The following is a 26,374-nucleotide window of genomic DNA, read 5'->3' on the forward strand; positions in this document are numbered from 1 at the left end:
CCTTTCCGCCAAGGCCCCGCCCCGTCTCCCCGAGCGCTCTAGGCGCCGCTTCTTCCCCAGTCCTGGGCGTCTTAGTCTCGGCTCAGGGGCGGGGCAGAAAGCGGCGTGGGCGGAGCCGCCTGGGCCTCGCGGCGATTGGGGGCGGGACGGGACCCGGTGGGAGCTTCCGGTTCCGGCCTCGGGGGAAGGGGCGGGGCCGGGGTTGTGGTGGGAGAGTTTGGCGGCGACGAGGCGTGCGCGGTTGGCTGTGAGAAACTCGGTGAGCGGGCCCCCGCGCCTGGCTGGGCTACTGGGCCGCCGAGGTCCCCCGATTCCTCGATGAGGGGGAGCGGCGGGCGTCTCGGCGGGACCCGGGGCGCCGGGCCGAGGGCCGAGCGAGGAGTACGGGGGCAGGGCCGGACGGAGGGAAGTCGGGGCGGCGGCGGGTGGAGCTGGGCTCCGGGGGCTAGGGGCGACGACGAAGTCCACCCAGAGGAGCCGCCGGGGTGGGACTAGGGAGAGAGTACCGGGTCGGGCCCACGTCGGAGGTCCTCTGGAGCCGGGCAGGCGCTGTGGGCGACCCAGGCTGCCGGGAGGGGCTCCTCTGGGTTCCGAGGAGACAGCTTCTTCTAGAATTTTCTCTGGATGGGGCCGTGAGGTGTTTGGTCGAGACCTGCGTGTCTTCTTGGCCCCGACTCCCGTCCTCTAGGAGTCGCTCTTGTGGGCTGTTTGAGGTCCCCCGAGCCCTTCCACCCCTTCGGAGTTGAGACGCGGTAGTAGGAAGGCCTTTTAGCTCCTGCTCCTGCCCCAGGAGGAGTCGCTGATTTTCTCTGGGCCCCGTTAGAAGGGCTGGGGAGGGAAGGCCCTCCTGGTTCTCCGGAGGGATGGGGGCGCCGCGGCTTTGAAGGAAGTAAAAGTGCCGCCAGGAGCTGGCAGGGATCTGGGCGCCTCTGCGCAGAGCTAGCTGCTCTGGGCTGGGAAGGGAGCAGGCCTGATGGATGTCGACAACCTCCTCCTGTCTACGTAACTTTCTGCATTGAAAACCCTTTCCCATTTAAACAAGTGTGAGAAGTCTCCTGAACTCCACGGGGAAAGGCGTTGTCGGAAAGGTGACTCTGGATTTCTTAACTCACATCCCGAAGGCCCCACAGACTGCCGGGCCTTTGAGCACTATTGGTCGAGCATCCCTGCTGTGTCGAGCCCCGCTTCAGCAGGTGCTTTCAAGGCTCTGAGGTGAAGTGCTAGGGGGCCGGGTAGAGTGACTGCCCAGCTCTCATGACTCCTCCTGTTCCTTCTGTGCTGTCAGGAAACCAGCTCACATCACCCTATTGGAAAGCTTCTAGCAACAGAATGAGTCTGCAGTGGACTGCAGTTGCCACTTTCCTCTATGCAGAGGTCTTTGCTGTGCTGCTGCTCTGCATTCCCTTCATTTCTCCCAAAAGGTATGCCCCGTGGAGCAAGTAGGCAAGCAAGCAAGTGGGCAGCTGTTGTCCAGCTCTGAGCTCTGTAGCTTATGGATGCAGAGTCGGTGGACCCTGGAATTGGGGCCAGACAGAAACAAGTAGAACCTGTCGGGTGGGGGTGGCAAGGGTTGTGTTTACTGTTGCCAACCCTCCCCACAGCTCTGCTCTGTCACATCTTGCTGAGTTCCTTTCCTGGGCACTCTGCCTTCGGGTATTCAGAATGTCCCAAAGGGGAGAAGACCTAGTTATGGTTCTGGGAATGATGCCCTCTGGCCTCCCTTTGGGTCCCTGGGGGTCAGGGCATGGCATTGTGGGATCTGGAAGGCTTGCGCTGTGGGTCGCGTTGTTGTTGATTGGCTGACTTCTGTCCTAACAGTCGCACTGGCATTGCGTACATAGTGGCCTCATGAGCATTACTCAGCCTCTGAAGGCTGTAGCCATGTTTCTTTTAAATGAACCAAGAACCTGTGAAAAGTTAATTGAAAATTGATTTTAATTACATATAAGAAACATTTGGACTTAAATTAGAACATGACAAATAAGGCTGTGTTTTCACAGGTATTTTTTGGAAAACTTTTTAAATGAAAAATTCTGACCCCTGATGCTATAGAATACAAAGTATACAGCATCGCCTAAGAAATGTTCTTGACAAAAGCCGGATCTAAATCTGTTCACGTACCTCATATAGTTCACAGGAAATGCAGAAACAGAGGCCCCTTGGAGCTGCAACCTGGGAAGCTTTGTAGGACAAACAGCTTGGTTTCTGCAAAAGTAAATTGGGAGAGAAAATACGAGGGCACAAGAAGGGGGGAGCTTACAGAGTAAGAGAGATTTAAGATACTTATCAACTAAATGCAGAATCAGAATCTTCTTGGGATTCAAACAAACCAACTATTAAAAAATAATTGTAGCAACTGGACTTTGGAATCCTGGCTCCGATAAGAAGGGATTCTTGTTGATTTTCTTGAGGCCTGGTGATGGTGTTGTGATTGTGTTAACTATTTCTTAAGGCTCTTCTCTGATAGAGCTATATCCTGAAGTATTTGTGGAGGGAAATGAAGGGAAGTTTGGGGTCTGCTTCATAATAATCTGGGGTGGTGGGAGTCTAGATGAACCAGGATTGGTCACATGGGAAAACAATTTAAAGAAATAATGTGGTTGCAAGCATTTTGGTACTACATAGGGGAAAGTAAGTTTCCTGTTTCCCTTCTCAGAGACTACCAGTCTTTAAGACTGGTTTTCTAGAAATTTCTATGCACAGACGTGCTTTTTTTTTTTTTTTTTCCTTTATAACACTCTTGAACGGATGTCAAAAATTAGAAAGTTGCAGGCAGCCAAGGCTGAATCTGTGTAGGGTATGTGGCCATTGGAGAAGAGTGTGAAACGATGTCTGTTCTCAGGGCCCTGGATCCCAAGTGTGTGTTCTGGGGCGGACGGTACAGCTCAAGTGGTAGAGCACATGCTTAGCATGCAGGAGGTCCTGGATTCAATCCACAGTACCTCCAAAAATAAATAAATAAAGTATGTGTTCTTTCTCTTCAGGCCTTAGCCTTTTTCTCTTCTTCACAGATGGCAGAAGATTTTCAAGTCCCGCCTTGTGGAATTGGTGGTGAGCTATGGCAACACCTTCTTTGTGGTTCTCATTGTCATCCTCGTGCTGCTGGTCATTGGTGAGTGAGCTGTGGCTGAGGGCAGCTACCTGGCCTAGACCCTTTGTGGTGACCTCTGTTGCAAAGCCCCATGCCACGTTCCCTGAGTAGTGTACACCTTTGGCTTCTCAGAGACAGACCACTTAAGTGCTCCTGTCTTTCTCTTGGGGGAAGAGGCTCCTTTTATCCACAGAGATGGTGCTGCTGACTGCTGGCAGGGCCTTGACTTTGACCAGCAGCCTTTGTGTGCCCTGTGATGATCACCTCAGATCGTTCCAGAGCTGAAACAAGAGAAGCTAACTGGCCTGTGCTGACCTGGGTCTAAGTAGCGCCGCTTTCCAGGCACTTAGCAGCACCAGTCTCTCCCTCAATGCCTGAAACAGGCCACGAATAGGGGGACTGAGCGACCAAGTAGACAAGGAACCTAGCTGGGAGGGAAACTACCATGTCCTATAGCATGGGGGGCCTGAGAGGTAGCATATCTAGGGGGCAAATCCCAGATCTCTCTGGATTTGGGTCTGACTTCAGGTCTTTCCAAGTCCTTCCAGCTCTGGAGCTCTATAAACCCTGCATTGAGGTACACACCAGCAGGAGCTTGAAAGATAAACAGGGATGGGGCCAGGGATTGTTTAGAGACCAGAGGAATCAATACAGCTCTCATCTGGCTGTTAAATGCGTTTTATTGTGGTGAGTGATCAATATGTCCCCCTGTTTAGACTCCAAAGTGTTGGCTCAGCTCTGCTACAGACAGCAATCCTGTCTCCAAGATTTGATGCCTGCTTAGGGTCAGAGCAGTCCCCTCTCCCTGAGCCCCCAGCAGAAATGTGGCAGGAGGTGGGAAGCCAGGGGGCCATAGTTCAGGGGAATGTGTACGGCCCCACCCACCAGCTGCAGCATTAGGCTTTTCTCCTCATGTCTAGGGGCCTGATGGGATATGCTCAGGCAGGGCTGCCTCTGAACAGGCAAAGTGCGGCCTCTCCATTCCCAGCTGTGTAGAGTGGATGCCAGCTGCCCACACACTTCCCTGTTCTTGAAATACCTGGCAAAGTCCCAAGAGGCAGCTCTTTCTGATCAGGATTTTCTCTCTGAGTGGCCTCTGAGTCCAGAGCAGGTGGGGAATATGCGCGTCTTCCCCTGAGTGTGAAAAGCCAGGCTGCAGAGTTCTGGAACCAAGTGTATATGCTTTTGATTTTGGTGGGGGGGAAGAATTTGGGTGGGGAGGGACCGTGCTGGGGGTATTCACTCAGGGCCTTGCCCCTCTGCAAACCAGATTCCACAAGCTCCCTATTTCCTAGTATGGTGGAGTGGGTCAGAACCCATTCTTCTTTTCTGGGGTTAGGGGACTGCTCGGAAGTTCTAGAGAGACAATTCTGCTGTGATGACAGGCTGCTTCCTGTCCTAATGGTAAAAAGCATAAGCGAGAGAGGCCTGCAGAGGCTTCTGTCTATATGTGTTAGCCAGTAGCAGATACTAGTGGCAGAACATAACCAGGTAGAAGCTATAGCCCTGGCTGGCCCCTAGCCTTCACTGGGAGGGCCCTGGGACATATCTGACTGGGGAATGGCCTTGATGAGGGTCCAGGGTCAGTTGTCCTGGACTGGGGGCCTGATGCAGGGCAGCACTCTGCTGGGTGACTTGGCTAGTTTGGCTCAGCGCCCCCACCCCCAGTCTGCTCTATGCCATCAGCCGAGGTGGTCCTTAAGGTGCTGGGGTTTCTGGATGCAGAAGGCAGTATGAGAAAACATGGGGGCGGGTTTGTTTATTTTTTCAATCACAAAAATAATACATCTTTAACAACTCACAAGTTTAACCTATTAAGTTAAAGTCCCCTGTAATCACACATCCCATAGGTAACTGTCATTAAGAGTTCGTGTAATATTTCCACAGACATTTTCTATACTGACATCTTCGTTAAAATAGTACATACTGTTTTGGCTTGGATTCAGATCACAGTGCACACTGTTTTGGATTGTGCTTTTTCCACTTAAACTGTATCGTACACATTTTTTTTACAGCAGTCTTATTGATTGTGTAGTGGTTTATCATGTGGTTAGAGTGTAATTTAATTCATTCTTTATAGGCATCCTCATATCATTGCACATATATGCAAATCGTGTAGGATAAATTCAGAGAGGTGGAGTTGATGAATCCAAGCGTATGAACATTTAAAATCTTATGTTTTAGTTTGAACTACTATAACAAAGTACCACAGACAAGACAAGGGGCTTCCATAACAGGTACTTACTTCTCACAGTTCTGGAAGCAGGAAGTCCAAGATCAAGGTGCGTGCGGGCAGATTCAGTGTCTGGTGAGGGCCTTCTTCCTGGTACATAGATGGCTGCCTTCTCGCTGTGTCCTCACATGGAGGAAGGGACAAGGGAGCTCTCTGGGGTCTGTTTTCTAAAGACAGGAATCCCACTCACGAGGGCCTTATGCTCCTGACTTAATCACCTCCCAGGGGCCCCGCTTCCTAATACCATCCCATTGGGGGCTATAGGATGCCAATGTAGGCGTTTGGGGGACCAGGAACATGCAGTCCATAACAAATACTGTTGTCCTGGTTTATATCCCTGATAACAGTGTTGGGAGAGTGCTTGCTTCCTGATTCAGATTTAACACAAAGCTACCAGTGAGGGGAGGCAGATTTGCCTAATGTAAGATCAGCTTAAAAAAGCAGTCTCAAACCAGAAATTAAGAGCTGAACAATACCCATACAGCCGTACTTTGCCCCTCTTCCACGTCGGTCCATTAAGAGCCCTCTTTAGGTAGATCTTGGCATATGGACTTAAAAAGATATCTCAGGTGCTCGCTTCAGCAGCACATATACTAAAATTGGAATGATACAAAGATGATTAGTATGCCCCCTGCGCAAGGATGATGTGCAGATTTGTGAAGTGTTCTGTGTTAGCACGCTGTAGGGTATACAGAAGTATAGTGTTGTACGCGTGGAGCTTACATAATGTTATGAATCAGTGTACTTCAATCAAGAAAAAAAGGACATCTCAGGGTTGGGGTGGGAAGCAGTAGTTTTGGGTTGGTTCCATTTCTCCTCTGCGGACAGACGCACAGATATGAACGTCCGTGTGAAGTGGAGCACTGTACGGCAGGCACAGGCTGTTTGCCTGTCAGCAAGTATTCATGTGCCCCCTGCACGCCCAGAACCGTGCTAGGCCCTGGGGGTGTCATAGAAGAGATTTCCACCTTTGTAGTCTAATTGGGGGAGGGCACGGACAATAAACCTGTAATCTGGGTAGTTTCAGATTTGTACATTACAAAGAAAATAACGTTCGGTAATGGGACTGAAAATGAGTGCTTTAGCTAAGCTGGCCACATGTTGCCTGTTCTGTTGGAGGTGATCATGTGGTGAGATTCTCTTGCTGCATTTCTGGTATGTTTGAACCTTTGAGTGTTAATTTCTTTTGTAATGAGAATGAAACGTTTTTCTTTTTAATGGAGGTACTGGGGATTGGACCCAGGACCTTGTGCATGCTAGGCATGTGCTCTACCACTGAGGTACACCCCACTGCCGCAAAAACGGTTTAAACAATAAAATCTTTTACAAAGCTTAGAAATTAAAACCCTTGAATCTTTAGCAGGCATTCTCCCAGTCTTGACGCCCAGGCGGCTTGTGCCTCCTTAGCAAGCGTTTCTATAAACAGGACTACCCTGGCTTCTCAGTAGGGTGGCCGATGGCTAGCCCAGTTTGAGATAAATAGAACCAGACGTTGGGGGCACCATGGGAAAGGGGAGCTGCCTCCATTGCTAGGAATGTCTCAGATCGGGTTAGCATCTTGACGGGGGAGCAAGCTGGTGGCCTGGGTAGAACGGGCCCGGCGGTGATGTGAGAAAAAGCTGGAGGAGTGCGCAGGTCTGAGGGCAGAGCTTCCTACAAGGCATCCCCCAAGGTGTGTAGAAGTGGGTAACCGGGGACAGATTTAGCAAAGCCAGGCTGATGCGACTCAGGCTCCTGTCTCACGTGGACGGCCTGGTCCTGTCTGAGTGGGGCTAAACGCCTGTGTGTCTTTTCCTCCCTGCCACAGATGCTGTGCGCGAGATTTGGAAGTATGACGGCGTGACCGAGAGGGTGAACCTCCAGAACAACCCCGGGGCTGTGGAGCACTTCCACATGAAGCTCTTCCGCGCCCAGAGGAATCTCTACATTGCTGGCTTTTCCTTGCTCCTGTCCTTGTGAGTGGGGAGGGTGAGGGCTGTGAAAGGGATCTGTGGGCTGGCCTGTGACTTCGACTCCTCAGTCGAAGTCTGTGGCCTTGAATTGGAGGCCCTGTCTCTGTTAGGTGAACCATACAGTTTTTCCAGAGACGTCCTGGTTTTATGCTGACCTCCAGAGGCTGCATGGAGGTGGGAGAGGGCTGACCAGAAGGTCAGAGGACCAAGTTCGGCTGTGCCATAACAGGCCTCACATTCTTTTAGGGTAAACGTGTTACGGGTCCCTCTCTGTGTGTAGAGTGAAGTCAGTGCCAGGTGTTTCCCTCCTCTGGAAGAGGCCCTTTGCAGCCCTGCGTAAAAGGGACCAATTGAATAGGGGCTCTTTGTGTATGGGGTCCTGTCCTGAGAAGAGTGGGCAGAAATGGCACCAAGGGGCTGAGACTGACCCTGTCCCCAGGGCCTTCCCAGATGTAGACCTGTCAGTCACAGGAGTATGTGATCTGTTGGAGCTTGGGGGCTTGTTTGCTGCCTTCTGCTCACAGGGGTTCTGATCAGGCCGGGGTTGGGGTTCAGGTGCTGGCTGTTGTCAAGGGTGCTGACTGGCAGGGAATAAGACATTATGCTCAGGCCGAGGGATTCTGGAGCTAGGAGCTATTGGGAAGAAGCTCACCATGAGGTTACTTAGAAGCAGGGTCAGTGTGGGTTCTTGGGCTGGTCTCACTACCTCTAGTCACCTGGACATCCTTCTTCACTAGGCATTGGAATGGCTGTCTGGCTTTCAGGTTTTCAGAAAAAAAGTCAGTTGCCCAGGTGAGCCTGGCCTCTCTGGATCAGAGTTGGAAAGTGGCAGGGAGTGGACCTGGAAAGGGCTTTCCAAGGGGATGTGTTTCATCACAGAACTGATATGCGGGCATGCTGTCTTCAGACTTCTGAGTGTCAGGAAGTGAGATGGCTAGGAGGGGGTGGAACATACCTAGAGTTTTAGGGTTTCGGGAAGTTCCAAAAGAGAAGTAACGATCATGCAGTCTGAGACTGAAAGGGAAGCAGGCTCAGAGGACTGAGGCTCAAAAACAAAAGAGTTCTGAGTCCATCTGCAAGTGAGCCAGAGGGTGGAGAAAGAAACTGCAGCGGCAAGCTTAGATTTCACCTGGGTGGTAGGAAGGGCAGAAAGGAAACTGAGGACTGCAGCAGAGATGCACAGCGAGCTTTAAGAATAGGGACGAGACTGTCAGTCCCTTTGGTATTTCTGTGTAAAGTAAGGAAACAGGGAAAGGAAGCACTGGGAGGAGGAGAGAACTGAAATTTCAGGTGGGCAGGGGGATAGTGTTGTGCCCTGCTTCTCCAGGTGACTTAGTTTCTGCTTGGACTGATGAAATTATGTCCAGAGGCTCTTGAGATCATTTGCAGATAGAATTGCCAGTCCTTGCGGAATTGCCGGGTAGGAGATATTCTGGAAGACTGCAGATGGGCAAGCATCCCAGTTTCCAAAGGAGGGAGAGTGTAGGTGAGGAAATAGCTGAAGGAGAGGGTCTGCTCTGACTTTGATTTCTAACCGTATTCCAGAAAAAAGTAGTTTGCATGCTTTCAGAGAAGAGAGAGCGATCATTGGCAACTACTGTGAATTCTTAGGAAACAGGTTCTGTCAGTCTTATCCCTGCCTTTTGTCCATAGCATGTATGGACTTTCAGCAAAATGTTTGCCAGCCTCTGATTTGATGCTTGTGGACTGGATGCTGAAGTGCGGGTAGGGCTTTGGCATGATAGTGTAGTTGGCAGGGTCCTTACTCCATGAGTGGCTGCTACATGGATCAGCTCCATCCAAACAGAGGTCCCAGGAGCTCGCACTCCACGCCTCGCCTGCTCAGTGTATCTCTGCTGAGGACCTTTGTTGTGGCCAGCAGATGCAGGGAGAAACAGGCTCTGGGAGGAATTGAACATTGGGTAGGTAAGCTGCTGCTCAGGATCCACGCCATCTAGACGTGTTCACTGAGGAGACCGACTGGAACGAGACGAGAGTGTTTAGCACGGATGCATTTGCAAACATGGGTGTAGGTTCATAAAGGGCAGTGGAGACGGGGGCAGCAGGATCGGGGGAAGACTTGGGGCTGTGCTTTACCGCTGCTTAGCAGGACTCAGTGGCAGAGCTGCTGCCCAGGCTTGTGAGCATTAGCGCCCTCTACTGGAGGCTGCAGGCACCAGCTCTGCCCTGCTCAGCATCGGCCAGTGCTACTTGCAGGGTGGCATTTGGGGCCCCACCTGTTGAGAGATGCTGGTGAACTTCAGATTGCAAATTCAGAAGTAGTCACAGTGGTGGAAGATGGAGTGGTGTTTATCCCCCATGTACTGTGCTCTATTCCAGAAGGACACCTCCAGGGCAGATGTTATCTGAGTGGGCCAGGGGACAGTGGGTAGCCAGGTGTACCAGACGAGTATGTGTGTGTTCAGCTCAGCCCTCTCTGCAGCACTGTGCTGCCAGGTGTTCCAGCCTAATTCCTGTAGCTGACTTGTTAAAACTGGCACATAGCACAAGTTGGTGTCCAGTTCTGTGAATGCCTGACAAAGGCAGAGCAGAAAGACACCAGCACAGTCAGGGTGCAGAGCAGTTGGCAGTCTCCTTTCTAACCTATGATGAATTCAAAGAAGAGCCGTTGCCGTTTGTACCTGCGCTGTTCCCAGAGGACGCGTGGCCGGCGTGAGAACGGGGTGAGTGGGCCCTGGTCCCAGGTGCTCTTGCTGCCCCGCCCTGTGCTCTATCGGACTAGCTGCCTCCCCCACTTTGCTGTGGCCTCTCGTTTGACAGGCATGTAAGGCTTCATAGAATTCCGTTTTAAACACGTCACATGGAGTAGCTTCTTGTGCCTGGCTGTTCCCACAGCCGTGCAGTCATTCCATCTCCATCTTAGCGCCAGATGCCTTGCTGTGCCTGCCACACCCTCCCGTGTCCCTATCCAGGAGCTGATCAGAAAGGGACATGAGGTTGGTCTTGTGTGATTTCCTGGAGAAAGAATCAGTAACCCCAAGGATCAGTGGATTCCCCAGTTACCCACAAATGATCTGTTTGTTTCTAGAATTTTCTAAGATCATATGCTCCTCCCTCCCTAGTCTAGGGGTCAGATCCTGTATGGTGGCTGTGGCCCTTGAGGAACTTCTCTCTGTGTATGACATTAGCCCTAGAACTGTTCTTGTCCAAACCTGATAGCCACATGCAGCTTGTGGGAAACACTCTTAGAACAAAGCTATCATTTTTGTTATTCTGATTATAAGAGTTATATCTGCTCCCAAACTTTAAATGTCTGGTGAGAGAGTGAGTGCCCTGTAGTTCAGTCCCCAGAGGATGTTCCTGAACTTTTAAAAATAATCTTTTACATATATAAAACTTTTCTCTGACAAATGCTATGGGTGTTTTGCTCTGCTTGGACTTGCCTTTTTCACGCAATGATACATCTTGGCAGTTTTTCCAAATGACTCACGCAGACCTCTCCTGTTCTTAATGGTTGTGTAGTGTTCTGTCATGTGAGGAGACCATCATGTGCTTACCCGGTTCTCTGCTGACAGATATGTGAGCTGGTTTGAAGTTTTTACTATTAAGAAACCACTTTTCAACATTGGTGATTTCTAGTCTGTCTTCCTGCACGTAATATCCTTTTTTTCCTTTTTTCTCTTTTTTTAACCATTGGAGATCAATTGATGGTGTCCTAGTCCCCTGGCACCTTGCTGCTCGAAGTGTGGCCTGTAGGCAGCAGCCTTGGCCAGACCTGGGGTCTTGTCGGAAATGCAGACCCTTGGGTCTGTCCCTGGCCTGCTGCTGAGGGCCTGTGTTTTGACAAGCTGGCAGTGCCTCTTGCACATTGGCGCCTGGATGGCGCTGCTATGACACATCTCCCCACGTGCACAACCCCAGAGGTCACAGGCGGCCAGCAGTTCTGGTTGCGTTGTGGGGCTTTACTGCCTGGGATGGAATTCACCTAGGCCTGGATGCGGTCAAGTGCATATAAAACGCTTAAGAGTATCTCTTGCTCTCCTCACATACCTGGTTCTTTCAGAAACCATGTGACATCTACCTTGGAGTTGGGAAGAACTTCAAAGAACGCCTTCTCTCATCTGTCAGCACATGCTGTCTGCCCTACATGGCTCAATCCCTTTTTTGTTCTACGTGTCTTTGCTGATGCACTCCTCTGAACTTTTGTGCATGTTCTTTTGCAAATGAACCACTAGCTCTTGTTAGCTGTGTACAAACCTGTGTGAAAGAGTGAGAGATGTCTCTGTTTTTCTCACTGCTGGGTCAAGTTTGGTTGTATTAGAATTGTTTTGTGGGGTCCCACTCACGGTCTTAGCTCAACAAGCATTTGAGCATTGCTCTACGTGAGACAGTGCTAGGTTGTTGCCACAGAAAGAATGAGATAGAGTAGTTGGGGGAGACCACACCGCATAAGAATTAGAGCAGAGGGGTGCCCAGAACGTCACAGGGTGCAGGACAACGGCTCACCTTCAGATAGCCTGGGCGCTGGCACTTGGGAGGGCTGGCAGCGGCGGAAGGAAGATGCGGAATCAGAAGTCAGGAGATGAGTCCCCAGGCCAGTGCTGTCACTCCAGCAGCTGTGTAGCTTTGGGTCAGCATCTTTCCCTGCTGGCCCTAAGTATTCTCATCTTTTAAAATAAGGGCTGGTTTTGGAGACTGGATGACCACATGACCGTGTGTGTGTGTGCACGCGCGCGCATGCGGGCGTGCGAGCGAGCGTGAGCGAGCTGTTCGGGTTCGGGTTCGGGTTTGGCTTTAAATCAGTAAGGACTAATGACCCTTCCTGATTGCGGGGGCCTTTGTAAATGGAAAATGGCAGCTCAGGAGGGGTGGAGTGGCCACAGGTTCTAAGTGGCCAAGCCCAAGCCCACGTCTAGTTTTGATCCCCTGTTCAGATGCCAGCTTGTTTGCGTTGGTGTGAGCTGTTTGTGCCAGATGGTAGGTTTACAGCCTACCTCCCGTGTAGACTGGATCGTTGGCTTCTTTCTCCCCGAGTAGTTACTACCTGGATTTTGGTAGGAAGGTGCCTGGATCAAGTACACGATCTATGGCATCCTCACTAGTGTTTAGTTTTGGGAGTTGAATCACTTTAATCTCTCAGTCCCTTTCGTACATCCAAAGATTGTTAAGTCATCTGGTAGTACATAGCAGTTGGAGGAAGTTGGAGCTCTAAATAAACAAAGAAGAAAGTAAGTCCTCTAAAATGTTAATGTAATCACTGTCGACACACACCTTTGTTAAATATCTTTCTAGACTTTTCTATGCCTAACAGCAACTACCACTTGCTAAGCATTCTGTGTACCAGGCACATGTTAATTTTGGCAGCAGCTCTGCAAAGAAGAAACTGAGATTCAGAGAACCCAGTTCCCAGAGCTTATCATCAGCAGAGCTGAGAATCCAGGCTTAAAATGAAAGGACCTCAACGCCTGGGTTCTTTGCCCTACAGCATCCACACACTTCTTCAAATCAGGGGCAGGCTGTAACTACCACGTGGGAACTTGGGTCTTCCATTAAGTTCATGAACGTCCTAGGACAAACCATCTGTTTCCAGCATTCTTGTGTGTTTAACCAATTCCCCACTGGTGAACATCAGGCCCATCTCCCCATGTTTCCAACACCGTAAACAGGGAAAAAGCTCCTCTCGGCCTCCTAATACTGTTCAGAGCATCTGTGCCCCTCTCACCATCTCTCTCTTTCTCATCTGTGCTTGCCCCGGTCTCACTGGCAGGTACTGGCTCAGTCCCTGAACCCCAGGAGGCTGTTTGGGGAAGGGTGGGAGGAGCAAGGTGGATGGGTCAGGAGTGGCGGGAGATAGGGTGAGGGTTTTGAATGGCAGTTTTGGAGTTTGTACCTGACATCCATATGGTAGGGCGCTGAGCTTTTCCAGGGGTGCTACATCCCCACCAGAGTTGGGTGTTCACATTTGGTAGCAGTGCCTAGGATGGAGTGGAGCAGGGGGGCCAAGTCAGAGGTCGCTGGACTAAGAGGTGCTGATGGCCCAAACCAGGGCGCGGCAGCAAGGGTGGCCAGGGGGCAACTTTGAGAGGTGCTGATGGGAGAAATGGGAGGAACTAGTGGGGATGCCAAGCCCCTGAGGCTGAGGTGGTGGCGGTTCTGCCTGCTATGGGCGCCTGCAGAGTGGCAAGTGTGGCCGGATCCAGAGGACTGCTGGCCCACGTGCACACGCGCCAGGGCAGGGGGCCAGAGGGGCTGGTCAGTAGGATGGTGTGCTGCAGGGCAGGGGCAGTGTCAAGGAGGGGTCAAGGGATGGGCCAGAGGGAGGTGCTGACGGAGTGGCCACTCCCTGTAAGTGGGGCAGAGCGATGTGAAAGCGGATGCAGGGAGGGAGAAGACTCAGGGAGAGAAGGCAGGTTAGCGGACAAGGCCACAGAGGGAGAGAGTGCCTGGGAGACAGGCTGCGCTGGCACTGGTTCCTCGTGGCACCGGGGTCGGGAGCACGCAGTGGGGAGGCTTGAGTAACCCTCGTAATTGAAAAGGGGCCCCAAGTTTAAAGGAAGCATCGCATCTTTAAGTCTGCACTTCCCCCACCAGTCTGCTGAGTGGGAGGCAGTGAGGGGGTGCAGTGGGGCAGCTCGCTCCCTTCTCAGGTCCTCAGGCTCCTTCCTCTGTGCGCTGGGCCACAGAGTGAGAACAGCTGTTGCCACTCAGAAGCCTAGGGGCATTCTGCCCTCTTTTCTTGGCCCATGTAATTCTCTGCTCCTATCTGTGGTTTTTAAAAAATTGTGGTAAAATATACATAACATCGAACTGACCACCTGAACTGTTTGTAAGTGTGCAGTTCAGTAGTGTTGAGCCCATGCACAGTATTGGACAGTCAGCCTCCAGAATTTTTTTTATCTTCAAATCTGAAACTCTGTCCCCATTCCCCAGCCTAGGGACCTCACCTCCTGAGCCTCTCCGCCCCCCTGTCCGGGGGACCACTGCCACAGCTGGGCTTTCATCATCCGAAGGAGGCTTCTTGCCGCCAGCCTGGCTCGCCTGGCCTGTCCACCCTGCCCCACTCACACGACCTTTCTGACATGTAAACCTGATCCTCCACCACCTGCTTCCAGTGCCTTCAGAGCACCTTTGGCATAAAGGCTGGGCACCTAGGCCCTTAGGGGTGGGGCCTTCCCTGCAGCCCTCCACAGTCTCTGCTTCAGCCTCCCTGTGCTGGGAGCCGGCCATGTGGATCCCCTTCCCTGAGTATTTCTGTGGCCTTTGCCTGGAGCCTCCACTCTTGCCTGCTGGTCTATCCAACACCTCCTCTTCGGGCTCCCTTGGACTTCCGTCCAGACTCTGCTGTGCTGCTGGCGGGCCTAGAGAGCTTCCTCCAAGAGCCCCGGCCGCCTGTGAGGCACAGGAACCCAGGCCCCCCGCCTTTAGTCTGCTTGTCTCTCCGCCAGGAGCCACGCACACACTAAGTGCTGCCTTCACCTTAGGGACTGAATGGAGTGTCTTGGGCAGACAGGGACAGCTTTAGGCCTGTGCCCGGATCAGACCCGTCAAACTGCCATGCCAAGTGTTCTAGGCTGGAAGCCCAACTCTTCAGGTCTTCTGGGCTCCGACAGCAGGAACGCTGGGGGAGCTTGTTAAGACACAGTATGTCTGGGCCCCTAGAGGTCCCAGCACCACACTGAGGGCCTCTGGTCTATGACAAGGCTGTGGTGCAGGTCACTGTTTGGTACAGACTCGGCCTGTTACAGGCTCTGTCTTGTGTTACTGCTCATCCATTGCCTTAGCACCTGCATCTGGCCGGCCTCCCTCTGGAGTTGTGAGCTCGGCGCATGCAGCCCCTGCTGGGCCCGCATGGGCTTCGCACGGTCAGAGTCACACTCTGTTTTCTCTGCCTTTGCTAAAATGCCATTGGTCAGGACCAAAGTCAGGTCACCATCCAGACCCAGGGAGGTCCACCCTCATGTGTGAGGCCCCTCAACTTGTAATGAGCTGAACTTGGTCCATAGTTGTCTCTTGTTTTCTGCTTACCCCTCTGAGACTGGGTTGTGTTCCTGTGGTCAGTCGAGGTGGAGCTGCCCATGCTCAGCCACATAGTTCCTCTGCTTAACAGCCAGTGACCTGGGGGCTGGGTTGTCTACTGGAAGTTGATGGAGCCCTTTTAAGCCACCAGTGGGATGGAACCCTTCCAAACCCTCTGGGGTGAGTAGGGTGCTCTGCTTTGCACATAGGGAGTATTTAATAAGCGGTAGCTATTATCAGGATCCAACTGGGTCGTGATGGACTTTTGTGGGATTTTTCCCTCTTGCGTGGTAAGCTGTGCCAGGCCCAGGTAGGGAGTGGAAGAGAAGGCTGGTCTTGGCCTTCACGGGTCTTATGTTCCAGACTGGGCCCGGGGTGCAGCAGAGCAGAGTGGCACAGAGAGTATGGTTTTTGTGGCAAGGGCAGAGGGTTGAGGGGGAAGGGCTGCTCTGGGAGGAGGTCAAATAAGAGTGGGAGACGGGCAAGCTGAGGGGGTCCTCAGGGCCCAGGGCCCCCAGTTGGATGACGCTGGAGGTTCTCGGGCCTGGCGGTGCGCTGGAGTCACCCAGGCGGCTGCTCACTGTGTTATTGTAGAAAGTGCAAACAAGCGTAGAGGCGGAATAAAAGACCCACCCCCGCCCGTGGATGGCACTCAGCTTCAGCATCAAGCATCTCCCTGACCAGTCTCGTTTTTTCCGCTCCCACTTCCATTTTCCCCTGGCTCTGGATTATTTTGAAGCAAATCTCAAATACCATGTTTACAGGCAAAATAATATTTTGGCTTACCGCTCTGCAAAGAGAGGGACTTTGTAAAAAAAAAAAATTATAAGCACACTAACATCTTGTGAAATACTAACATCTTACAAGAAGTTTACAGTTAACTTCCTGGTAATAAACTCCCTAGTGATTGTTCATATTTTCCTGATTACTTTGCAGGTTTTGTTTTTGCTTTTTTACCATCTGTTAGAATCCATATGTAGATAAGGTAACTTAAAGGGGTTTTAATTTAAAGTCCCACTGCTCGGGGAGCCAGCCCAAAGATAAAGTGATTTGTGTGGAGAGCTACTGCCCTTAGAAGACGAGGGAAAGGGATTTTTGGCCTTTAGTTCCCCTTGATCCACCGATCCTTCTATGAGCTGCTATCATTTTCTTAAGACTACAGATACAGTAGTGCTTCAGATCTAGGCACCAGGTACGAGTCTTTTTGATAAGTCCCTTGATTTCTAGTCCTCAGCCCCAAGGCGAAACTCACCCCAGCTACAGTAGTGGGCTGGCGTCCTGTGGGTGCTGGGCTTCAGGGGGCTCTGATAAAGGGGGAACTGTGATAACGGGGTGGGGGGACTTGCTTGTGAAGAGCCCAGGGAAGACTGACTCACATGCCTCAGAACCAGCATCAGCTTCTTTTCAAATATAGAGTCTGCTCAGCTATTGATCTGGGCTGAAGAATTCTCTTCCTCACACTCTAAAAACAAATGGTGAGCAACCTCTTTCAGAGCAGGTGCCAAGCCTACAGCGGTTTGTTCTCCCTGGTTCCAAGGTCGTCGGAAGCGTGGTGTTCCAGGAGGGCCTCTTTCTCTGAAGGCCTGAGGACTCCAGCCTCTGAGGCCTGGAGGCAGAGGGTGGGGGATTAGAGGGCAGCTAGGAGGGGACCAGCAATGACGGACCGACTGACCGTCTGTCCATCCACAGGGTGGAAATGGTCTCACTGTGAACAAGTGTGGCTACTGTGACTGAGGAGCTGGAGTTTTCATTTAATGTAGTTTTAATTCATTTAAATTGGAAAGGCAGCCGGTGGCCTAGGTATTAGACCACATAGCTGACGCTACTGCTCATCCTTTGCTGCATTTGGGTTCCTGCCCCGGGCCAGGTGTGTTTCCCGCACTCTGAGCTGAGTCCAGCACATCGCCTGCAACAGATGCTGCCTTGCTGCCTTTGGATTCAAGTACCGTGCGGGGCACATCTCAGGGCAACAACTCCCTCCCTCTCACTCCCTCAAAGAAGCCGGGAAGGCCACCAGCAGGCTTCAGTGTCAGAATATCTTTACCTAGGTCATCTGACCTCTTCCGGTAGCTCTCTGTCCCCTAGTTTATGCAGAATCCCTCTGCTACCTGGTTTCAAGAAGGCAACAGAGCAGAACCCCCAGAAACAAACACAGCTTGCTCCCGATGGCTGGTTCCCTTCACCTCAAGAGGGCAGAGGATAGAAGGGTGGGTTGCCTGCCAGCTGGAGTTGCTGCAGGGTGCTGCTCCCTGCCCCATTCTCTACAGTGTCTCGAGGGGTAAGAGGAAGGCCGAGCACCTGTGCTGTGATGTACTCCTAAGGTGGACTGGGGCAGCCTGCAGAAGATTGTCCCTGGGTCTTTTTCAGTGAACTCTCATCCTTTCTGTTCTCCTGCCTCCTCAGTTTCATGACTCCAGGCTCTTTAGGTGAGCATTTCTTGGGGCGGTTTCCACCATTATTACTGGCCTACTTTGCCCGAAGCTTTTGCTTGGACACCACCTGGCTTTTGGCTCCTCGCCAGAGTGGCCACCTCCTCACCCCACCCCCTCTGTGTTTTTTCCTGGACAGTTGGGACAGGTTCACACAGAATCCACCTGCTGCCCTGCAGAGCGTTGCCTGAGGGAGGGCTGTAGTCAACAGGTGGCGCTATGACACCAGCTTCCCACTCACACAGGGGCAGCTCTGTGAAGGGGAGTTGTCTCACGATGGGGTCCGAGGGCTGAGTGACCCAAGGGCATGCATGGCACCCTGGAGATGCCTGGTAAATGCTAAGTAGGCAGGATCGGCCACAGTGTCAGAAGGGTTTGCTGCAGCCATAGGATATTCCATTTGGGACTTGGGAGGACCCTCCCCAGGCTCTTGCCCCGCTTCCTGCTAAGTCCACGTCTGCCTCCCGCTGTTTGCCCGCAGGAGGGAGACGGGATTGGCGTCAAGCACATATGAACCACAGCTCCGCCACTTGATATGGTTGGCTCTGCTTCTCCGGCCTTCTCTTGTTTACTCAACCTTTTATAAAAGCATGAGAGCCATCAGCGTCCAAAAACATCTTACTAAGAAAGCCCAGTTGAATTCAGATATCTGGGGAGGGCATTTGTCTGCCAGGGACACATCTGGATTCTCTTATGTTTGTGCACTGACTTCTCCCTCTGTCATAGAGTGCATTTAACCCAGACCCTGGGCCCCTCTGTCAGCTCTGGACCTTTGGGAAATCCCTTTGGCTCGTGGGTTCTCACCTGTTGTCCAGAAACGGATAGCTAAGAATAGTTATCTGCATGACAGTACTTGGGCGGTGGAGCAGGGAGTGATGGAGGGTGGCCAGCGGGAGAGGGAAAAGCAGTCTATCAGCCTTCTCTGCAGGCTGCCACCTCTCAGCTCTTGAGACGTGGAGATTCTGAAGCTCAGCACCTTCTGCTGTGTGCCCTGCTCTGTCCTGGGTCTGGGGCCCGGAGGAGACTCAGCATTGAGGGGACTGGCACCAAAAGGGCACATCAACGTGCTTGGGAACGGGTAGAGGGTTGCGGGGGGATCGTTGGAGCTGAATCTTGGGTGACGAGAGGGCGGGGCCCAGTGTGTGAGGGGCAGCCTTGGGCAGCCGTGCCCTGCTAGGGAGTGCTGCTCTTGGCTTAGCCTGGGGCCCTTCAGGGGTGCCCTTTGGTCTCGGGTCAGGGCACTGGGCTCTGCCCCCGGCTTTGGTGATGAGTGTTTTCCCAAGTGCTGCCTCGGTTACCGCTGCGGTCACAAGCCTGGCTGGCTCACTGGCGTGAGGCTGACATGGCGCCTTCCCACTGCTGTCTCCTGTCACCCTGTTGCTCGACTAACTGGCTGGGCCGAGGCAAGGCTGAGTCCAGGGAGAGCCGGGGCCCCAGGCCCGCATTCTGCCCTGGCCTCTGGTGCAGCCTCACCCCTGGCGGCTGGGGTGGGTGTGTTACCTGCAAGGCCCCTTTAAGCAGACCAGGTTTGGGGCATCTGGAGATCAAAGGTGTAGTCGTGGCCTGAAGGCGGTTGTAGCTGGGCCACCAGATGAGGAGCCAGTGACCATCACCATGTGGTGTGGGTGATGATAGCAGAACAGGCAGGAACGATGCAGCCAGATGAGGGGCAGGGAGGGAGGCTGCTGCAGGAACACCTGGAAGGGGGACAGGGGAGGTTCAGGAGAGGCTTCTAGGGGAGGGGGTGGTTGAGCTGGGTCTTGAGTCATCGGCAAGAGTTCTCGAGAATGGGAGAAGCTGTTGCTGACTGGCCAGCTGACGTGCAGTGGCACGAGACAAGGCAAGCAGGGACCCGGCGTGTTCCCAGAACAGCCAGTGGTTTGGTGTTACTGGAGCAGAGGGCCATGTGGGTGGTGAAGGGACAAGAGCCAGCTCGCAGAGGGCCGGGTGCCAGCCAAAGGCAGTGGGCAGGCATTGGAGGGATCGAAGCAGAGTGGTGACATGATCAAATTGTCTTGGAGAAAGATCACTAGCTTTCCTGGGGACGTGGATATGAAAGCTGTACGGTGGAGGGGCAGAGGGGGGAGGCCAGCTAGGAACTGTTAAAGTCACCTGGGAAGGAAGCAGTGAGGGCTATCCCATTGGATGCAGGGATGACTGGGGCCTGAGGTGGCATGCAGGCCCGAGAGCTCGGGTAGATCAGAACACCCTCCTCTGCAGCATGGCACGGGGCAGTTGGCCTGTCTTGGACCAGCTCGGTCTAGTGTGTCTTGGGAACACCCAGGAGCCACTGGTTAGCAGACGGCTGGGTGTATGGCTCTGGCTGAGGTCAACCCTCTCAGGTATGAGATTGGCGGGCAGTGGGGGCTGCTTGAGGCAGGGGTAGGGGAGAATCCCGAGGAGGTGACCTGTCAGTTGTGCCAGGTGCTACGGAGCCAGTGCCCCTAGGACTCCTTGAGTCAAGTGGTTAGGGCACGAGTGGTCCTGCTGGGTGGCAAGGACAGGGCAGGGCCTAGGTTGGTGTAGGTTGAGGAATGGAGGGGGAGGAGGAGGGGCTTGGGCTGGTAGAAGGGAGAGCCTTGAGGAGTGAGGTTCCTGGAGGGAGGAATTAGCCAGAATCTTGGGCAGGGTTGGAAGAACAGGTCTAACAGGAAAGGAGAGGACAGGGTTGGTGGGGGTTGGCGTGAAAGACACGTGGCGGGGGTGGTGCACCTACCCTGGAGGCTCCTGCAGGCGCTTGCTGAGGGGAGACCCTAAGTTGGGGCACTGAGCCGGCTGAGGTTTCGCCAGGCCCCTGTGCTCTTGTGCTGGGCTCTGCGTGATTGCCCGGGCTCTTGTTGGCAGCCCTGGTTCTCCATAACTGAGGCGGGGCCGGGAGGGCACCGAGGAGAGCTGGGCCTCTACTGCACTGTTGTGGTCATTGCTGCCACCACTGCCCGAAGCCCAGCCTTCCTGGGTAACTGGGGCGACAGCTGTGGTCACTCACAGCGCTGCTGGAGTCCTGCCCATGTCAGCTGCCTGCCCAGCCTTGTTGGGGAGGCAGGTGGAGGTGGGGAGCATCACCTTCAGGCTTGCCCACTCCGTCTTTGCTTGCTGGGTCCGCCAGGTGGCACACGTGCCCTCCCCCCACCCAGTCTCCAGCTGGGAGGAGTGGCCTGCCCCACATCACTGGGATCAGCTCAGAGCTCTGGGCGCTCTGTGCGTACGAGGTTAGGGCTCAGTCAGACTTGCCTTTCTTTCTGGGCTCCTCCGGTGACTGCCACCCTGCCGATGTGACTCAGGCACCTTGCCTCCCTCTGGCTCCTGGGCACTCGGGAGCTCCCTCCACTGCTAAGGCTCCAGCCCAGTCGGGGGCAGGCTGGTGGGCAGTTGGGGCTGAGATAGGGAAACCTGAGCCCTGGGCCACGAGGTCCCGGTCGCTAATTTTAGAGAGCACATGTCACTGGAAACTCTTCCCTCCTGCCAGAAACCAGTGGCCTGGCTCTCCCGTCCTGACAGGGGCCCCTGGAGCCTCTCCCTGAACCAGGAAGTGTGATGGGTGCCTCACAGTCCCTGTGAGCCACCCCCTAAGTGCTCCTTCATGGAGGGGTCTCTGCCGGGGCCCAGCCAGGGAGAACCAGGCACTTCCTTTGCTCTCGTCCCTCCCTCGTCCCTTCGTCCGCTTGTCCCCTTGTGCTGTCTGAGCAGCGGGTGTCCACAAGAGCCCTGCACAGGCCAGAAAAGGTGCTGGGAGCAGGCAGCCCGGGCTGCCTTGTCTCCTCTGACGAGCACTTCGTTGTGGATATACCCCGGACACACTGAGTCCTCCCCTCTTCCCTGGGGCCTCTGTGCACTCCGTGCCTCTCTTGGAGCCATGGCTGGCCAGGCTCGTCCCAAGTGTGTGGGCAGAGTGTCCTCTCACCCCTCTGTGCCTCGCTGTGACCATTTGAGCTTGTGTCTTTCTCAACAAGTGGAGGGAGTCCCCGTCCTCTCTTCTCTTGCCGGCCGACATCTCAGGGCAAGGTGGCTGTTGGGAATGGAGCGGCGTGTGCCCCAGCTGCCACCTGCTTGCCTTTTATGGCTGGTCTGGACCTCAGATGTGCACCTGGGCTCCTAGTATTCATTTTCTGTCTGCCCTGCCCCAGAAAGCCTCAGTGTGGTAATGTTATCAAATAGCTGTGCTCTGGCAGCTGCTTGCAGACTACATCTGGGAAGGGGTGAAGAGAGGAGTCATTTCCATCACTCTCAGTTGGCCTGAGGAGTGGGTCCCTGGAAGCTGAGAACATGGGGTGGTTCCCAGTTCAGGCCTTGGGGTCAGAGGGACAGGCGTCTACAGTCCAGCTACAGTCCGTCTCTGGCTCTTGACCTTGACCAATTGCCCCAGCCGGCTGAGCCTCAGTCTCCCTTTCGTGAAATGGGGGCAGCCATGGGCTCCAGGATCCGGCCAGTCTTTTGGAGGTACCCTCGGGCACAAGCTGCTCTTGTTGAGCGAGGCCTCACGGTGAGGAAAATGGCACTGTGGCTTCTTTGGCACGCCGAGGCCCTGACTCGGAAAGCACCGGGTTCTAGACCTTTTGGCCGTAGCTCCTGTTTTCCTGTGCCTTCGGGCCTGGAAGGGAGCCCCAGGGCTGCGGGCGGCCTTTCTGAGGCACTGTTCATCATTCTGGTGGCGGAGGAGAGCTCCCGGCGCCATCTTTCCCCTTGGGTTGCCAGATCCAGATGCCGGTGGCATGGCACTCGGTGGCCTCAGCGATCCGGTGGGCTCAGGTCTAGGCTGGAGGCAGGTGTAGGGTGGGAGGAACCGAAAGAAGTTGGCACTAGCCGTTTTTCTTTTGCTCATTTTTCCTTTCCTTTTGTAAACTACTGTAGTCTGCTTAGACGCCTGGTGACTCTCATCTCCCAGCAGGCCACGCTGCTGGCCTCTAATGAAGCCTTTAAAAAGCAAGCAGAGAGTGCTAGCGAAGCAGCCAAGAAGTACATGGAGGAGAATGACCAGCTGAAGAAGGTGAGTTCTGCCTGTCTGGCCTTGCCATGTGTGACGTTCTTCAGGGGCCACAGTGGCCACCGTCACCCTATCAGACTGAGAAATGTGTGACACTGCTCTTGTCAGAAAAGTGAAGCGGTTGGGTGAAGGGGCGGTTCTGGGCGGGCGGGGTGGGGATGGTATGAGAGGGCCTGGGGGACTCTGCGAGACGGGGGGCGCCCTTGCTGCTCTCTCGCCTCTACCCGCTGCATCCAGGCCAGACTCTTTGCTGATAAAACTCGTTCCCTAATGGGCCAAGCTGGGACACTGGGCAAGTAGCACAGAAGAATGCAAGATAAGACCCCTGGTCTCCCGAGGATTGCTACCAGCTGGGGCCGAAGCAGGGCAGTCCTAGAAGGTTTGTCAGAGGAGGTGATATGTGAGCCAAGCTGGGAAGGAGACGAATGGACTTGGATTCAGAGGCAGGATAGAGTTGGGTGAGCCTGGGGCTCTTTGGCCGTAGTGAGCTGTGGAGCTTGGGGAAAGGAAGGAAGGAAGGGCATTCAAAGTTGGGGGTGACTGGCAGAAATCCCCAGATGACAGCAAATTGAGTCATTGGATGGACTGGTAGACTCCAAGAGCTGCTGAGAAAGGAGGCAGGGCTGAGGGCCAGGGCAGGCAGGGCGAGTGGCCTGTGAGCTGCAGCAGGTGGCCCTGCTGGCCCTGGGCTTTGCCTGGTGGCTGGGAACAAGTGATGGCCCAGTTCTGTGCTGACATTTCCGAAGGGGCGAGTGCCCGGGGCAGCTTGAGGAATCACAGCTTGGTGGGGAGGACGGAGCTGGAGTCCCTCCCTACTCCCTCCCACCCTCCTGAGTAACCCGGGCCCCTGGCACTCTTCCTAGGAGGCTGTTGTTGGTGGCGTCAAGTTGGATGGCAGGGACTCCGATGTGAAGGTGGAGGAAGAGAACAGGAGCCTGAAGGCTGATCTGAAGCGGCTGAAGGACGAGCTGGCTGTCAGCAAGCAGAGTGAGCGTTGTCCTCAGAGCCCCCCAGCCCCACAGATCTGGAGCCTCCACCGGGGGCTGCTGCACCTCTCGTGCCGAAGTATTAATCATAAACTCAAGTGCAGGCTCAGGAGTCGAGTGAAAACAAATGAATGACTCCTGGATCGTCCAGCCCAAACACAGCCAGGCGAGGTTCCCCCAAGGAGGGCCCAGGAGCCCCAGAGGCCAGGGAGCTAATTCCAGAGCAGCTGCTCCACTGCCAGGCACGGGGACTGGAGCTCTGCGCATCGGCACCAGGGGCCTGGTGGGTGGGGAAGGAAGGCGCTTGGGAGGCTGGATCAGAGCTGGTTGAGATGTTCCTATCTGCTTCCCTTCCCAAAGGCCTCTCCCGACACATCTCTCAGCTTTGAGGCTGCAGCTCTGCTCCCTGCGCCCGGCCCTTATCCCAACAGTCTCAGAATGTTTGTCCTGTGCTGTCAGCCTCCCTGAAGTCACCCCTGCTGAGAACACTCAGGCTTCCTCCAATAAAGGGGCTTGGGGGGGTCCTGGGTGTCCTGCTTTCCCCGGCTCGGTCAGCCAGCCCCCCCCTGCCTTGGAGACTCTCAGGGCAGCTGGCTGAGGAGCTTCCTGGAGAGGAGTGGTCTCCCAGACACCCTCGTGGGGATGGGTTTGGGATGGCTGCATCTGGTATCTGCAGCAAATGGATGTTTTCTCCCTACTCATCTTTTTATTTTCCCCCCTTCACCACGTCTCATCCCCAGAACTGGAGAAAGCTGAAAACGAGGCTCTGGCCATGCGGAAGCAGTCTGAGGGCCTGACCAAGGAGTATGACCGCCTGTTGGAGGAGCACGCCAGGCTGCAGGTCGGCACACCCAGCCTGCTCTGTTGGAACGAAGCACACACACCTCACCCCCCACCACCCCGTCCCTCAGCCTCGGTGCCCACCTGTCCCCTTTGAAGAGGCCCTGGCAGCGGGCTGGGTGCTGCCCCTCCCATTCCCCCCTTTTCTCTCTGTTGCTGCTGAGTCTGGTGCCAGTCTGGGCCCAGCAGCTGAAAGCTGCCTTAGGCAAGAAAAAGGGATGTGGCCTGGCAGATGACAGCTACCTTCTAAGGCGCTCTGCACTGTGGGCCTTGCTGGCCTCATGCCCGGCATCAGTGCCCTTGAGCAGGAGCCCTAGTCCATGGTGGGGGCCTCTGACTTGGTTCAGGTCCACCAAAGGGCCCCATCAAGTACTAGACAGAGACGTGCAAGGGAGACTCCAGGACCAGCTACTGGCCTTCCCTCCGGAGGGGCTGCGGGGTGATGTGGGACAAAGAGCTCTGGACTTTGCAGGCAGCCCCCAGACAGCAGGGACCAGTCATGGCCACCTGTAGGGCTGGTCTCAGTGCTCAGACCACCTGTACCTGGAGGCTCAGGTGGCCTGGCAGTCAGACATGAAGGCCAGGGAAACGCCGCCGGGTTGTGACAGCTTGACTCAGCGCTTGGCGGCCCCAGTTTGGGCAGTACGGAGGGTGGAGAGAGGACCTGACAACTTCAGTACGGGGCAGGCTCACCAGCAGGACCTGTGGAAGGTGTGCAGAGTTGGGAAGATCCTGAACTAGGACTTGGAAGCGACTCAAATGCCGAGGCTGCCGTGGGTGTGAGGGTGGGGGCGAGTGAGGCCCAAGAGAAGGTGTTGGTGCGGGCTTGGGGGCTGTAAGGAAAGAGTGACAGCGGAGGCCTCCAACTGGGCCCCCTGGCTGGGGTCAGGGCCTTGGCCTTCATTAGAGTTAGAGCCACTCCCGCCCTGGCAGACCTTTGGATGCTGCTGATGGGTACAGTCCCTCGCTCATCTGGACATCTGTCATTTGGAGAAGAAGGGGCGCTGTGCTGGGCCTCTGGGGTGGAGGGGCCAGAAGGCGCAGGGGAGGAGTGTGCCCTGCCAAACCTCTGCTTTGCAATTTCTGTCCCCTTTCCAGGTGGCAGTAGATGGTCCCTCGGACAAGAAGGAGGAGTGAGGGCTCCCCGCCTGCGGTTGGCTGCCACCTGGCCCATGCTCACTGCTTCCTGAGAGTCCAGCCTCCCGCGGTACTTCGGCTCACTCCCTTCTGCTTCCGTTCCCTTGCATGCTTGCAGTTCATGCTCTCCCGGCATTCCATAGGGGTCCTGCTCCCACCCAGGATGAGCGAGGCAGGCACCCGGAACCCGGCTGAGGTGGGGCTTGCTTCCCCTGGGTTGAGCCCCTTTATGTTGCGTGTTGATGTTCGGGGCTCCAAGGCCCCTTTTCTCTGGTCCTGCAGGAGGGCAGATGGAGCAGGAAGAGTAGAGTTTCTCTTGGGGCAATAAAGGTTGTTGTGATGTGTCTGTGGTGCGTGCATATAACTGAGGCCACGAGGAGGCCTCCTCACGCTCCCCTACCCCCCTGCCCCAGAGCACCCTGGAAGGTCGTGGCAGGCAGCTGGGACAGAGACCCCTGGTCTTTGCTCTGGAGGCCTTCAGGGCAGTTTCAGTTTGTTCTAATCCCTGAAGGCTCCCTCGTCCCAGGCTGGGCCCAGGCTCACACTTGCCCTCTCTGCCCCTCTGCCTCCTGCTCCCCAGGCAAGGCACTGCTTTATGGCTATGTGGGGCGTGTCTGTCCTGTTGGTCTCCCTGGGGGTTGGCCGCTGGGGCCAGGGGAGCTTGGGAGATGCGGTAAACCGGTGGGGCTTCCGGGTGGCAGACTCATCTGGGTTCTTTTCATCACATAAGGACAGATAGAACATGGCG

At 54.5% G+C, this 26,374-nt stretch overlaps 1 protein-coding gene and 1 non-coding gene across 2 annotated transcripts; both read left to right on the top strand.

Moving 5' to 3' along the window:
• The first annotated feature begins 158 nt into the window (after positions 1–158).
• Positions 159–25,972, top strand: BCAP31 (B cell receptor associated protein 31). Its single transcript, XM_031446501.2, has 8 exons — positions 159–259; positions 1,286–1,421; positions 3,012–3,112; positions 7,132–7,279; positions 22,531–22,666; positions 23,527–23,650; positions 24,390–24,490; positions 25,588–25,972. The coding sequence occupies exons 2-8, from the start codon at positions 1,330–1,332 to the stop codon at positions 25,624–25,626; spliced, it is 741 nt and encodes a 246-aa protein (XP_031302361.1). The 5' UTR covers positions 159–259; positions 1,286–1,329; the 3' UTR covers positions 25,627–25,972.
• On the top strand, positions 5,894–6,000 carry LOC116151156 (U6 spliceosomal RNA). Its single transcript, XR_004134932.1, has one exon. It is a non-coding gene; the product is annotated as a U6 spliceosomal RNA (small nuclear RNA).
• Positions 25,973–26,374: the final 402 nt, after the last annotated feature.

Source organism: Camelus dromedarius, chromosome X (genome assembly GCF_036321535.1).
Source record: "Camelus dromedarius isolate mCamDro1 chromosome X, mCamDro1.pat, whole genome shotgun sequence".
In the NCBI taxonomy this organism is placed as follows: Eukaryota; Metazoa; Chordata; class Mammalia; order Artiodactyla; family Camelidae; genus Camelus; species Camelus dromedarius.

What these genes read in the sequence shown, in the direction of transcription:
- BCAP31 (XM_031446501.2), top strand. Translation starts at nt 1,330, where the DNA reads ATGAGTCTGCAGTGGACTGCAGTTGCCACTTTCCTCTATGCAGAGGTC. An exon ending in CCCTTCATTTCTCCCAAAAG is followed by an intron (nt 1,422 to 3,011) that starts GTATGCCCCGTG and finishes TCTTCTTCACAG; the next exon opens with ATGGCAGAAGATTTTCAAGT. An exon ending in AGAATGACCAGCTGAAGAAG is followed by an intron (nt 22,667 to 23,526) that starts GTGAGTTCTGCC and finishes CACTCTTCCTAG; the next exon opens with GAGGCTGTTGTTGGTGGCGT.